This window comes from Corapipo altera, unplaced genomic scaffold (assembly GCF_003945725.1).
Source record: "Corapipo altera isolate COAL_440 unplaced genomic scaffold, ASM394572v1 49, whole genome shotgun sequence".
Classification (NCBI taxonomy): Eukaryota; Metazoa; Chordata; class Aves; order Passeriformes; family Pipridae; genus Corapipo; species Corapipo altera.
In genome coordinates, this window is record NW_020884879.1 from 17,365,494 (window position 1) to 17,378,551 (window position 13,058).

General features: G+C 41.3%; 2 protein-coding genes across 9 annotated transcripts in view; one reads left to right on the forward strand and one right to left on the reverse strand.

Annotated features, from left to right (window-relative positions):
* Positions 1 to 6,919, reverse strand: part of UBE2W (ubiquitin conjugating enzyme E2 W) — a 44,102-nt gene extending 37,183 nt beyond the window's left edge. For 6 of the 8 annotated variants that reach the window (XR_003526876.1, XR_003526875.1, XR_003526874.1 and 3 more), the window contains exon 1: positions 6,512 to 6,612. Coding sequence is in view for 5 of the 8 variants with exons in the window: in XM_027638552.1 (XP_027494353.1) it covers positions 6,512 to 6,574 (63 nt within the window). In the remaining 3 variants the exon portion in view is untranslated. Of the gene's footprint in view, positions 1 to 6,511; positions 6,642 to 6,792 lie in introns of those variants that run through there. The other 2 variants (XM_027638555.1, XM_027638554.1) reach the window with 2 other exon arrangements.
* LOC113945079 (formin-2-like) lies at positions 6,806 to 9,412 on the forward strand. Its single transcript, XM_027638921.1, has 3 exons — positions 6,806 to 6,844; positions 6,933 to 7,212; positions 8,970 to 9,412. The coding sequence occupies exons 1-3, from the start codon at positions 6,806 to 6,808 to the stop codon at positions 8,981 to 8,983; spliced, it is 333 nt and encodes a 110-aa protein (XP_027494722.1). The 3' UTR covers positions 8,984 to 9,412.
* Positions 9,413 to 13,058: the final 3,646 nt, after the last annotated feature.

Sequence of the window (13,058 nt, forward strand, 5' to 3'; positions counted from 1 at the left end):
TAACCACAGATAATTTTTTATCTTTTAAGGAAAAGAGTCCAGCACTATTTGAAGTGCTTCAGTTAAAGAAATGAGCTTAAGAGGACAGTGAAGGCTCGCACAATGAGGGCAACCATATGTCTAGCAGGGAATTTCTCATCCTTATAAAAACCATTCCAAAGGTTGGTAATCAAGATAAAATGTTGAATTCTGATAAAAAAGCCTTTTGGAAAAAAAAAGGGTAAAATGTTGGAAGCTGAAAACAGTAACAATATTTAATACTCATCAAATCCATATCCCTAAATATGATAGGGGAGAATTTCTAACTTAGGAAATCTAAATCCATTCAGTTTCCTTGCCCCTTCTCATTATTGGCCACTAATTCGTAGACAAAAAGAAATAAATAAATCTATGTGAACAAGTAGCACCAAATTCTATGAAGCATTTTATTCCAGCAGACTTTTAGAGGCAATATTTGCTATGCTCTAGTAAACTATTACCACAATTTATTGACATATATACAGATTTTCCTCTTGAGGCTGATTAAGCAGTACTTTTAATTAAGTTGAATAAAAAAGGATGACAAACAACCTTGTATTTGTAATCACCCAAGGAGAAACAATTATTTTTTAATACTGTGCATGAAAGTATGAATAGCTAGTATACTCAATGAGATCATTAATTGCAAAAATTGCAATGTCTTGCAATTCCTGATTTACCACCATTAACTTCTGTCCTTTCTTCTTTAAGACATTAACACTACTCCTAGAAAGGCAAATTATAAGGTCCCCTTCCTACCTCCCCTGCCACCCGTGACTGATACCTGTTTTTCATGCTAGTGATTGAGGTCACCTGAGAGGAAACACAAACAAACAAACAAACAAAACTTCAAAGGCTTGCACAGATTCCAGAATACCTTTTTGAACAAAAGAAGCAAACAAACAAAAAACCCCCAAACAACTGCAAAGGCTCACACAGATTCCAGAATGCCCTCAACTATCAAAAACAGGCAGAAGACAGGTTACCTGATCTAAACTCTATCACAAAGGGTTGCTTACTGAGTCTTTTCATTTTGAAACATTTAATCTATTTATTTTAATTTGCTTTTAATAAATGAAGTTGTAACAGGTTTCAGTGAATGGATAATATTATCTCTTCCTCCCTTCAAAAGACAAAAACTGAACCTCCAGATGACAGCTCTGTCACAATCATTCGCTACTTCAAAGTCATGCAAGATGCACAAAACTTTTGGCTCCAAGTACTAAGCAAAAGACTTTCATCATCCTCTTCCCCTCTGCCCTAGTGGAAATTTTAGCTTGTAATCGGCTTGAATGCTCGTTTCTCAGCTGTAAACCAGAGATATGTAAGAGATATGATCATTTTACTGAACGCATTTATATTTGCTGCACACAACCATAATTATGGGTAAGCTCAATTGGAGTCACGCCTTCCCTCTTCCACATTAATAAGGGTAATTTAATCTCATAATCTCTGTGAGTAGTTGCCAGTATGGCCTATACCTGTATAATATTGAAAGGATAGTGAAGATTCTTCAGTCTGAAAGTCTTAGCTCAGTAGAATTTGAGTAAACAATTAAAGAAAGCGCTTGATCGCTGAGTTTCGCGCATTGTTTGAGCTAAGCTGCTTTAGCTTATTAATTACAAACTCACAGAGCCTTCCAAGGGAGCAGCTTAACAAGACAACATTCCCTGGCTTTTGCAAATCTATTGTGTTCTATTCTTCCCTTCCCTTTCCCTAGACTAGCTAGGCCTAAACACAAGCACAAGACAGTATAAAACTGTTAGCAAAAAATACTTGCACTCAACCAGAATAATTTTTTTTACAAGAAATATCTCCCTGCTTTTATTTTCCTAATTGAAATTGTACACATATTGATGAGAGACCAATGTTCAAGGTTGCAGGTTGAAAGCATTCATAGTTTTCTACATTTTAGCTGTAAAGTTGGTTTATCTGGAAGCAAGAGCTGCTGATAACGCTCAGGGACACTGGTTTCGAGAAGCTTTTCTACTACTGCTTTCTCTCTCGGAAGTGAATTCTTCCAATTTAGGCCAAAAATTGTGCAGTTGATGCACAGCAAAGTATTCCCCAAAATTCTATTTACACAGGCAGACATAAAAACAAGTAAATGAGACTCCTTAGGACCTAAAGCTGTAACTTTCATTTTATTTATCTTTACTGAATAAAGATCATAAATTTTAAACTTCACGTGATATTCAACTCATTTAAAAAGTACAGCCAAGATTAAATTAACTCTTCTGGGTAAAATGACTACAAATTTTGCATTTATCTTATTTTACTATAGCATGGCTATATGCCAAAGCTAATACACCGCATATCAGCACAGACTGATTACCGAAGGTTATGCAAAGGACAAAAGAAATGCTTTTTACTCCCTACTCATTCTAGTCTCAATTTTGGCACTTGCATTTTTCAGCTTAAAAAAAATTACTGAAATTCTTATCTTCAACAGTATTCCACCAATGGCAGCACTAAATGCTTCATGCTGTTATTAACTACAAATAATTTCATCGGCTTTATATCCCAGAACTTGTTATATAGCTACCAAAATTGCTAATTTTCTTTTGTTTTTTAAATTTTTTATTTGAAACAATACAAACAGCATCCAGTACTGTGATGTTTAAGAGTACAGAATACATGTGCAGCACCACTGGAGTTCCAACTGACTGAAAGCTTTTCTCATTTAAGGTTGGGTTTCTCGGGTTTTTTGGAACACGCATCAAAAATAGTTTAAAACTTTTTCCTGGACACATCTTTTAAATAAATTACTGCCAAAATATTAAATAAAAATGCTGCCATTATTGAACAAAGACTAAGCAATAAGTAATTATTCTGAGAACAGCTGGAACACAACTCTCCCTAACACCAGAAGGGCAGGTAAAGAACAGAACCAAGAAGTATAACTAAAAGTACATGCATTTTTTCTTGAGATTTCAGTGGCCTGTAAACATTTCCCCCATCCTCTACCCTACCGGCAGAAAATATTGGTGTGAACCTTGTGGGAAGCTTTTACATTGCTACTGGCTTGCATTTTGTGATAAAAGTTTCTTGTGATCTCAAACTGCAACATGAATTCTGCATTGTCATCTCACACAATTATTTTACTGAATGGCTGTTTAGACACACATTTTGAAAAAATTTCTATTGGTGGAACAAGAATTTTCAAGTCACACTTTATTTTGATGTGTGCATGTAATTTGATGGTGGCCTACTACCCGCAGTTTTCAAGGGGACAACACAGAAGCACAGTGAAAAACTAACATCCTACACTCTTTACTAAATCTGTGTCGTTAATTACATCAGCTCTGTATTCAATGAGATTTAAATACGTACATGTACAAATCTCATGTGCCTAACTTTAGAAAATAAATGAGAAGTTATTTTGGTGATAAAATGCACACTGAAAACTGCTCCCAAAAATGAGTTTGAACAGTTTTTGCAAATATGTCCAATCATAATTCAGGGTTTGTAATAACCTGGTATTAAAACTGAAAGGAGGTGAAAGGTAAAGTGTATTATTTAAAATGTCAGTATTATATATAAAGTCAATCTTTCAAATTTACTATGGAAAAAGTTGATATCTGCAGGCTGAGGGAAAGGTTTTAATTATTTAACACTTCATACAGTAATTATATACTTTCTGTACATTTTCAACTGAGTTTCCTCAGCTCTATTTTTCACCTGCTCTTCTATTCATAATGCAAGTTTTCTGTTTCCGGCTGTTCTGAGAAAAACTATTTATTGTTTATGATTTCTTTAGCATTTGCTTTTAATGCTTCAGATTCCTGAAGATGCTACATCAAATCTTCTAAAGCAAATCCATTCTATTCACTTGTTCTACACTACTTAACACCTTTTTGGAATATTTCTGTGTGGTTTTTTTAGAAGACAGTTGCACAAGCTTGGGCTTTTTCTGGGAAAAGTCTTGAAAAGAAACGCTCTTCATTCAAGGCAGGAGGTTTGTTGGCTTTTTCAAGAAAAAATATGATTTGCTTAAAGTCACACAAAACAGGTTTAAATCAGTTCAGCAGCGGCAAATGAGCAACAACACTGTGGTCAGAAAACAAAATACACAATTACATCAACACTGGCTTCTATCATTGTAGGAGAAAAAAGGGTTACAGAAAACTACCATTAAAGACTGTCCACACAGACAAAAATCACAGTAAGTTTAATGATACACATAAAGGCTCAAAGTCACAAGTTTCACAAGTTACTATGAATCCACTGAGCTGCAGTAACTATTGAGGTTGATGCTCAGAACCATTGGCAAGAAGAGGTGATTTATTACAGTTCCAAAACTTCCCTAGTAGGCTGACTTAGAACAGGCTGATCAGATAACTCTAGTAACTTAATCAGAGACGTTTCAGTGGATCTGTAAAAATAAAATGTAATTAACACAGGGCATCATACATTTTTGCATAAAATTACATCTGTTTAAGAAGTAACTAAACTTAACATACCAGTATATCATTTTTATCAATAATATAAATAATAATGCCAGTCCATTGATAGACTACTGGTATAGTCAGAGACTGCAATGAGTTGCACAAACATTTTAGTTAAACACTGGCTATTTAAAAACACTGAACTTAACCAGAAAAAGGACATCTTTTTGTGTCAGGCAACTTGCATATGAGAAGTTAGCACTAATTACAGTAAATTAAATGATCCTGAACCAAAAAGCCACTTAAATTATATAAAAGCTTCCTTTGTTAAACTTTTTTCCCCGTTGAAGATATGTTAATTAATAGAAGAATTCAGAGCCTTGAAATCTTGCTCACTTGAGGGATATGTCTACTATTGAGAAACTTACTAATTTTACAGTTCACTTACTGAACTTTTATTTATCTTTCCTGTTTACAACTCCTTTTCCAATTTGCTAAACTACATTACTAAATCAGTAGTTTACTAAACACAGGAAAAAGTAATTAGAGCATCATACAATTAGCAACATAGAGGAAAAAAACTCTACAAATGCCCTTCAGTCTCTCATCAAAAGACAACAGAACACTGTGCAAGAAAATAGAAAGTGTCATCTTACAGCTGGTATTTCTAAAATGAAAGCAATTACAACAATAGACTTACCACAGCTGTAATTTCAGGAAGTGAGTACTACCTTCCACACATATCTTACTTTTAGGCAACATTTGTCATTCACGTATCCTAAACAAACCCATGTAATTTGTAACCGTTTTTTCCCCTTTACAGAGAGAGCAACAGGAATTAGGGTGAGGCAAGCTGAGGAAGGTCGTTTACTAGGCCAGAGACAGCAATACAGCACAAGCTTGCAGAGTCCCACAAAGTGCCTCCTTCACAGTTTTAAACACAGTTTTATAAAAGATACTACTAAATACATTATAGCCTCTGTTTTGCATTTGTGCTTGTGGAAGTCTGAACATTAGAAAAAGAGCATTGCAAAAATGCATTTGCCAGATACAGCTAATAAAATCAAGGCAAATCGGACTACCTGCCTAAGCAACTGCTAAAAGAAGAACATTCTGTACAGTACGTTCAAGTTCTTGATCTCGTTTCATTTCAATAACTCTGAAAGACACACCATGGGCATTTTTTATACCTCTAAACTTCATGAGTAGAATTTTTACCCCATAAAGTTCAATGTTTGGACATTTTAACTCTTTTTAGCTATGCTAAGTCCAGGTTATTAGGACAGTTAAATGAACTTCTTCCATTTTGTACATTCTTTCTGGGTTGTTCCATTACCAGTGACAAAAAAATGTAAGTTATACTGGACCAAAACAATAAAACAGAAGAGCTAGCATCCGGATGGAAAACCGTAAATATTCAAGGAAAAGCAGAGCAGTTGCTGGTGAAATAAGACAGGGGCCACTGCCACAAAACCTGGTGATCTTTTCTCCTGCCCCAGTCATAATAAATCACCACCCACTCAGAGCGGCACACAGTGAAAGTGATCCATTCTCCCAGAGCAGTTTCTGCAGCCCCTATTTAAACCTCCCCTTCGGAGCAGGTTTGAATGAATAACTCAGCTGGAAATACCTGTCAAACAGCAGGATGGTTCATCCTACTGCACCTACAGCAACCCCATCCGAACGAGCAAAGCCAGACGCTACCTCGTCCACAGAGCTGGCACCACACCGCAACCCCATTTTACGGAGGGAAAGAGAACCCGACCGGCAACACGCGGCTTGGAGCAGGATCTCCCTGTCCCAGGCCCCCGTGCCCAGGAATCACAGCGCCGTAACCCCCGGAACCCCGGGAACACGGAGCTGTCGGTCACGGTCTTCACGGTGCCACCGTGACCGTCACCCTGGCCGCCCACCCCCCACGGGGTGGCACACACTGCCACGGCGCCCGGCGGAGCTGGGGCCCCTCGCACCCCACCGAAGGGCAGAAAAGTCCCTTCGCCCTCCCCTCGCCTTCCCGGGGAGCGGCGGCACCGCCGCCAGACCCCCCCCGAGGCCCCACTCCCCACGCCCTCGCCCCGCCCGCCGCCGCCGGGGCCCGGCCTCACCTCTCGCAGGCCCCCGGGTCTCGCCTCCATCCCGGCGCCAGGCTGGCCCTTCCCCGCCTCCATCTGCCCTCCCAGGCCCCGCTACCCGGAGCTCGCCCCCCTCAACCTCTGCCCCGGCGGTTGCTCCGCCCGCACCGCGCTCTGCAACGCACCGCGCGCGCACGCACACGCCCGGCGGAACGGTTCCTGCCGGCCCCAGCATACCCCAGCCTGCCCCCACCGCCGCCCGGCCCCCGCCCGGTCCCGACGCTGCCCCGAGGACTCCGCCACAGACGCCTCACCTGCATCGACGCCATGATGGATCCTCCTCCCCCTTCTCCCCCCCCTCCCTCTGCGCCGCCGCCGGACCGGCCCCGCCCCGCGCGCTCATGGTCACGTGGCCGCGCCCACCCGTCGGGCGGCCGCGCGTGCGCGGGGCGAGGGCGGTGCGGGCGGGCCCGAACAGCGAGACCGGGGCGGGCGGGCGGGCGGAGTCCCTGAGGTCCCGGTTGCGATCCCGGTCTCGCTCCCGCCGCCGCCCTTGCCGGCTGCGGTGGAGGCGCCTCGCTGTCTCATTGCGCACGCCGGGAGGCTCCCCCCGGTGCTGCCCATCCCCTGGCTCGCCCTGCGGCCAGGGCGGGAGCTGCGCCCAGGGCTGTCCATCATCGTCACCCGCGGGGACGGGATGGAGCTGACCCCCCGCCCATCCTCTGTTTGTGGAGGTATTTAGAGCTGAGCCCAAAGTCTGTAAGGGATTTAGTTAATGCGGGCTGTGCCCCTTCTGCCCTTCTCTGGGCTTCCCTCACGCCTGGTGTGCCCCGGTGGGGGAATGACAGAATCATGGAATGGTTCGGGTTGGAAGGGACCCTACAGATAATTTAGTTCCAACCCTCCTGCAGGAACACCTTCCACTCGATCACGTTGCTCAAAGCCCCGTCCAGCCTGGCTTTGAACACTGCCAGGGTTGGGGCATCCACGACCTCCCTGCACAACCTGTTCCAGAGTCTCACCACCTTCACAGTAATGAATTTCTTCCTAATATCCAGCCTAAATTTCCCCTCTTTGAATTTGTACCCATTACTCCATGTCCTATCCCTACAGGTCGGATCGTGGATCCGCAGCAGGCGCTGCTGCGCGGGCTCAGGGCATTGGCAGAGGGAGAAGGGCTGGACGGCGGTGCTGGAGGACTCTTCCCCTGGGGGGTTACTCCTGTGGGCTCCCCTCTGTGCTGCTCTGCCACAGCTCTTTATATAATCTGATTTTCCTGCACTGGTGGTGTACGTGCAGGGCTATATTTTAAGTGGGAGCATTTTTGTATTCCACGTTTTCCTCTCCTGGACTGGAATAACCTCTGTCCTTTGCACCACCAGGTAGGTGATTTTGCGGTATCTGTGTAGGTGAAAATAAACAAGCAGCACTCACTAGAATGATTGTGTGCAATCAAATTAAACAACTTGCGGAAACACACTTCATAAAGCTGTTATTCCTGCTGTAGTATTTCAGATTTAACGGATCCTCAAGATAAACCTACAAAATGTTTATCCAAAGACAAACCTATGAAATCCATAATCCCAGGGGTTATGTAAACCCAAGGATTTAACAGAGAAACTGATTTTATAGGTCATTATAATCTCCATCTCTTACTGCACATTCCAAAAACATCAGACTCCCTTTCTCTGTCCCTTTACACCCCTGCTTTCTGATGATGCTAAAAAATACTTGTGTCACCTCTGCTCCATTGGTAGCACATGATTTTTCCTTCAGAGATGGCCTGATATGCAAACAGTTAAATTACTGAACAATTGTTAACAGTTTGTATTTACCTTTGAAATCTGCTTCTTTAATTTTAGACCTTGAGAAGGGTTCTGCATCTAAAAGCCTGCCTATCTTCTTTAACCAAAATATATAGTGTCATGCAAGTACTACCTCTGTGTACAAGTTTTACCTTCTGGTATGTTTTTATGCATCCTCAACTTTGACAACAGCTAACTGGAGGAAAACAAAACAAAAAAACCCCAGCACAACATGATATCAGCTTCCAACTTTATCCAGCATCAACAATGTTGTTAAAGCAAGCATACAAACTTTTGGGGGTTTGCTTAAAGGGAAGAACAGAAGGCAGCAGGAGTGTCCTTACACTGTGAGGCAGGCGCAGAAGGGAACAAACCTCTTGGCTTTGCAGGAATTTGCTGTTAACAGAATCGTGTTGATTTTTGAGTAGGAAAGATTAGCCTACCAAAAGTAAGGATGGGAAAAGTATTGTCGTGTAAGCTGCAACCTCTACCTTTTGCCCTCTAAATTCAATTCTCATTCACAAACTGTGGGCTCCTGATGCCATGCAACCTAACATTGCTTTACTGTGTTTTCCCTGGAAGTCAGTATTTATTACTGTATGATTTTGCAAGATCATTTGTGTTGCAGAGGGTTTATTGTATTTAGTAGACACATAACACCGGGTAAAGGTTTCTTTTTCTTGCAGTTCTTCAGAACTAACTTAGGCCGTCACAGCATGAAGTGGAACATTGCTGTTTCTGTTTTACTAGTTGTTGTTTTGCATGATCCAAGCATATGTTTATCCTAAAATACTTCTCTTAATGCCATATGCCACAAAGATTGCAAGAACATCAAGTTTAAGCAATGGACATGTGTTCGGCTGTAAACATGGACATATTGACTATCTGTGCTGATGTAAAAACACAGCGAGATAAAACTGATTTCAAACCATTATATTCAGTTTCTTAAGCCTGTTCCAAAAAACCCAGTTGAAGGTCAGAAGATAGAAAGCAGCATAAGCTTATGAATGCCAGCACACTTCATAGAGGGCAAGCTTGGTTTTGCATGGAAAGATCAGCGCACTGTATTCAGTACAAATATGACTTCTACTCTGTAATAAAGAAAAATTATCTCTGGATGAAAAGCTACCTTTGCAAAAAATAAATTATAGCTTTTAACTGCCCTTATGTCCAGGAAGTCTTTTTTACCTATCACACAGAGATTTTCAATGTTAAAAACAGAGCACCTACCACATTTTGGACTATAGCATTGTTTACTGGCATAATTTCATCTATGCTGCAAATCCCACTCCTGAGGATAGCAGGCATGAAAAGCAAGGGGCAGTTTGCCCTTCATATATAAACAGAGCATGAATTCAGTACTACCTGCTCAAGCTTAACTGGGTATGTAAGAAACTAAAGCATTACTCTGCAGCTGAAACTTGTGACCAGAATCCCTCATCCCTGAATTCACTTTGAGTATAGTTTATTCTTACAGGACTACCAAAAGTGTCTTTTATCACTGTTGTCACATCTTTGTTTTTTAAAGTGTCATGCAATGCCTAATATATATGTGCAACATTTTTAGCTCCATGTCATCATGGGAATAGGGGCAGCTGGAAAATGATCCCCGTGCTTTATTGGTTTTCCTCCCCTTCCCTATGTCTTTGTAGCCTGGCTTGCAGAGAGTTGTTTTAGTAAGTGTTTTTGTACAGTACATAATGCTATAGGGAGTAGGCAATCAGTCCCATAGCACAGTAAGAAAACAAACACTATTATCAGACTCCCAGAAAAAAAACTATATGAATATCAGTATTTTCTTCCTTAAGTTATCCAGTAATCCCATTAAGGAAAGGCCCAAAATCCCAAAGAGGGTAAATTTCTCAAAGAGTTGGTTATATTATAATTTGGTGTTCATTTCAGTGTTGACCTTTACTTATGCAAAATGTAGATGAAAACACTTTTGCAGTTAACCCCTCCGAACCTGTTGCAGCTGTAGAGATGGGCAGCACAAGTAATTTGGTCTTTATAAAAGAAAGCTTTAGTATTTAGATAATGCAGTCTGATCCTGCACCAGTCAATCTAAGTTTCGCTAGAGACTTCAAGAATTGGAGTCCTGGGTCCCAAATATTCAAAACTTCAGGGGTAAGAGGAATTCAGTCTGCTATCTTCATTAATTTAGAAGCTATCTTGCACTGATCTGATCAAATACATGATTATGACTCATTTATTGAAAATATATGGTGCAAATAATGAAAATTCTACCTCCTACTGAAATTGTTTCTGTAAATATTCTTGATCTAAAAATCCACTTTTCTTCAGAATTTGCATAACCTTAGGCTTACAGGAAAAATGCAGCTAATGTTCAAACACAGATGTTCAAACATGCTTAAACATTGCTAGATAATTTTCTGATATATCAAGTCAGCTTGATAAAGGTCAAATATGTTTCTTGATTAGGGTACCTATAATTTTATATTTTACTCCCTATGTTATCCATAATGTTTTCAAACATTACCAAACTTTTTTTTCCCTCTGCTCTCACTTTTTTTTCTGTATCATTTTTCTACACACTGAACTGTCACTGCCTGCTTCTTTATAATTTCTGCCTCTATAATAACATCGGAGCTTGATGTCTTTTGTGTGCATCCACTGTACTTCTTTAGCTTTCCGTCTTGTCTCCTTTTTAGACAGAAGTCAACTGTACATTCTTGTTAACCTCCTCTTATTACTCAAGTGGCATAGCAACCATAATCTGCAGAGCCAGGAGGCCGCAGCTCATGAGCATGGGGGACTCCCTGCCCCTCAGAGGAATTGCACCAACTGCTTCTTCCACTCCTGCCTGCCAGTTTAAGGAAGGCACTGAGTTTAAAATTTGTGGAAATAAGATCTGATAAACAAGCCTGATGCACCAGCAAAAACCATCAACCAAAGAATCAAACCAAGACAAAATTATATCAATAATATAAAAGAAATATATTGCACACATAGCTAAAATTGAAAATACCCTAAATTTGCAAGATGCCTTAGAGATGTTGAGATTTTATTTTGTTTTATTCCTTAATGATAATACATTTTTCATCAATGGCATATCCCATTTTCATCCTATTTCTTAATAGTAACAAGCACATTATCATTTCAGTCCCAGGACTTTTAAGTGGATGAAAAAAGTCTAAGAAAAAGAAAAGTTTCACCTTATTTCTGATCTGCTACAAGTGCAGTGTCTGCAGAAGACTGTTCTTAGATGTCACATGCTTCCATTCCTTCTCTTGTATAGCATTTGACAATTTTGCAACCACTGGTTAATCTGTGGCTTTCAATTTATCCACAGGGAGACTAAATTACCAAAACAATTTTCCATCAGATCAGAAAAAGAATTTGTTCTATTATGTGGACACAGTTGTAATTACTGCAGGGGAAGGAGGAGGACATGGGGCTGGGGAAAGGAGTGGAATTATGTGTTTTAGTAATATGCAGAGTCACAGGATGAGTCAGGTAGGAAGGGACCACAGTGGGTCATCTGGTCCAACCTCCCTGCTTAAGCAGGGTCACAGAATTACAGAATATGCTGAGTTGGAAGGGACCCACAGAGATCATCAAGTCCAACTGTCAGCTCTGCACAGGACCATCCTTAAGAGTCATACCATGTGCCTGAGAGTATCATCCTAATGCTTCTTGAACTCTGTCAGACTTGGTGCTGTGACCACTTCCCTGGGGACCCTGTTCTGGTGCCCAACCACCCTCTGGGTGAAGAACTTTTTTCTAATATCCAACCTAAACCTCCCCTGACATGACTTCAGGCCACTCCCTCAGGTCCTGTTGCTGGTCACCACACAGAAGAGATCAGTGCTTGCCCCTCCTCTTCCCCTCACAAGGAAGTTGTAGACCTCAATGAGGTCTCCCCTCAGTCTCCTCTTCTCCAGGCTGAACAGACCAAGTGACCTCAGCTGCTCCTCATACGGCTTCCCCTCAAGGTCCTTCACCATCTTCGTTGCCCTCCCCTGGACACGCTCTAACAGCTTAATATCTTTCTTACATTGTGGTACCCAAAACTGCCACAATATTCAAGGTGAGGCCGCCCCAGTGCAGAGCAGAGTGGGACGATCCCCTCCCCCAACCGTCTGGCGATGCTTTGTCTGATGCACCCCAGGACCATGGTTGGCCCTCCTGGCTGCCAGGGCACTGCTGACTCATCCCAGAGCACATTGCACAGAATTGCATCCAGATGGTTCTTGAATACCTCCACTGAGGGAGACTCCACAACCTCTCTGGGCAATCTGCTCCAGTGCACAGTCACTCACATAGTAAAGAAGTTCTTCCTCATGCTCAAGTGGAACTTCCTGTGCATCAGTTTCTGCCCATTGCCTCTTGTCCTATTGCTTGGCACCGTATGCTGTAATTAACAATTTGTACTAATTGTCAAGCCCTCTTTTTTTGGCATCAGTAGACCTCTAACTCTTTTAAGTGCTGTAAAGATAAATACCTATAAAGACAAAAGCTATAAAAAATTAATGAGGATTGTGTAGGACCTATAGTCAATTAAGTAGATGAATGCAGTAAAAAGTGCAAAGTTACGTAATTATTAAAAGTTCTTCCACATCGAAAGCATCCACAGCCCATGTGAGCAGGTTGGTTACTGTGTCTGTCAAATCTAAGTGTTAAGAAGCTGCTCAGTAACAATAAAATATCACTATCAATTAGTAATTTTATTTTACCTTTAAAGAATGTGAACTGGAGGCTTCTCAGGTGATCCCAAGAGTTACACAAATACATAGTTCATGTTCTTATGAGGAACG

What these genes read in the sequence shown, in the direction of transcription:
- LOC113945079 (XM_027638921.1), top strand. Translation starts at nt 6,806, where the DNA reads ATGATGGATCCTCCTCCCCCTTCTCCCCCCCCTCCCTCT. An exon ending in CTTCTCCCCCCCCTCCCTCT is followed by an intron (nt 6,845 to 6,932) that starts GCGCCGCCGCCG and finishes GCGCGGGGCGAG; the next exon opens with GGCGGTGCGGGCGGGCCCGA.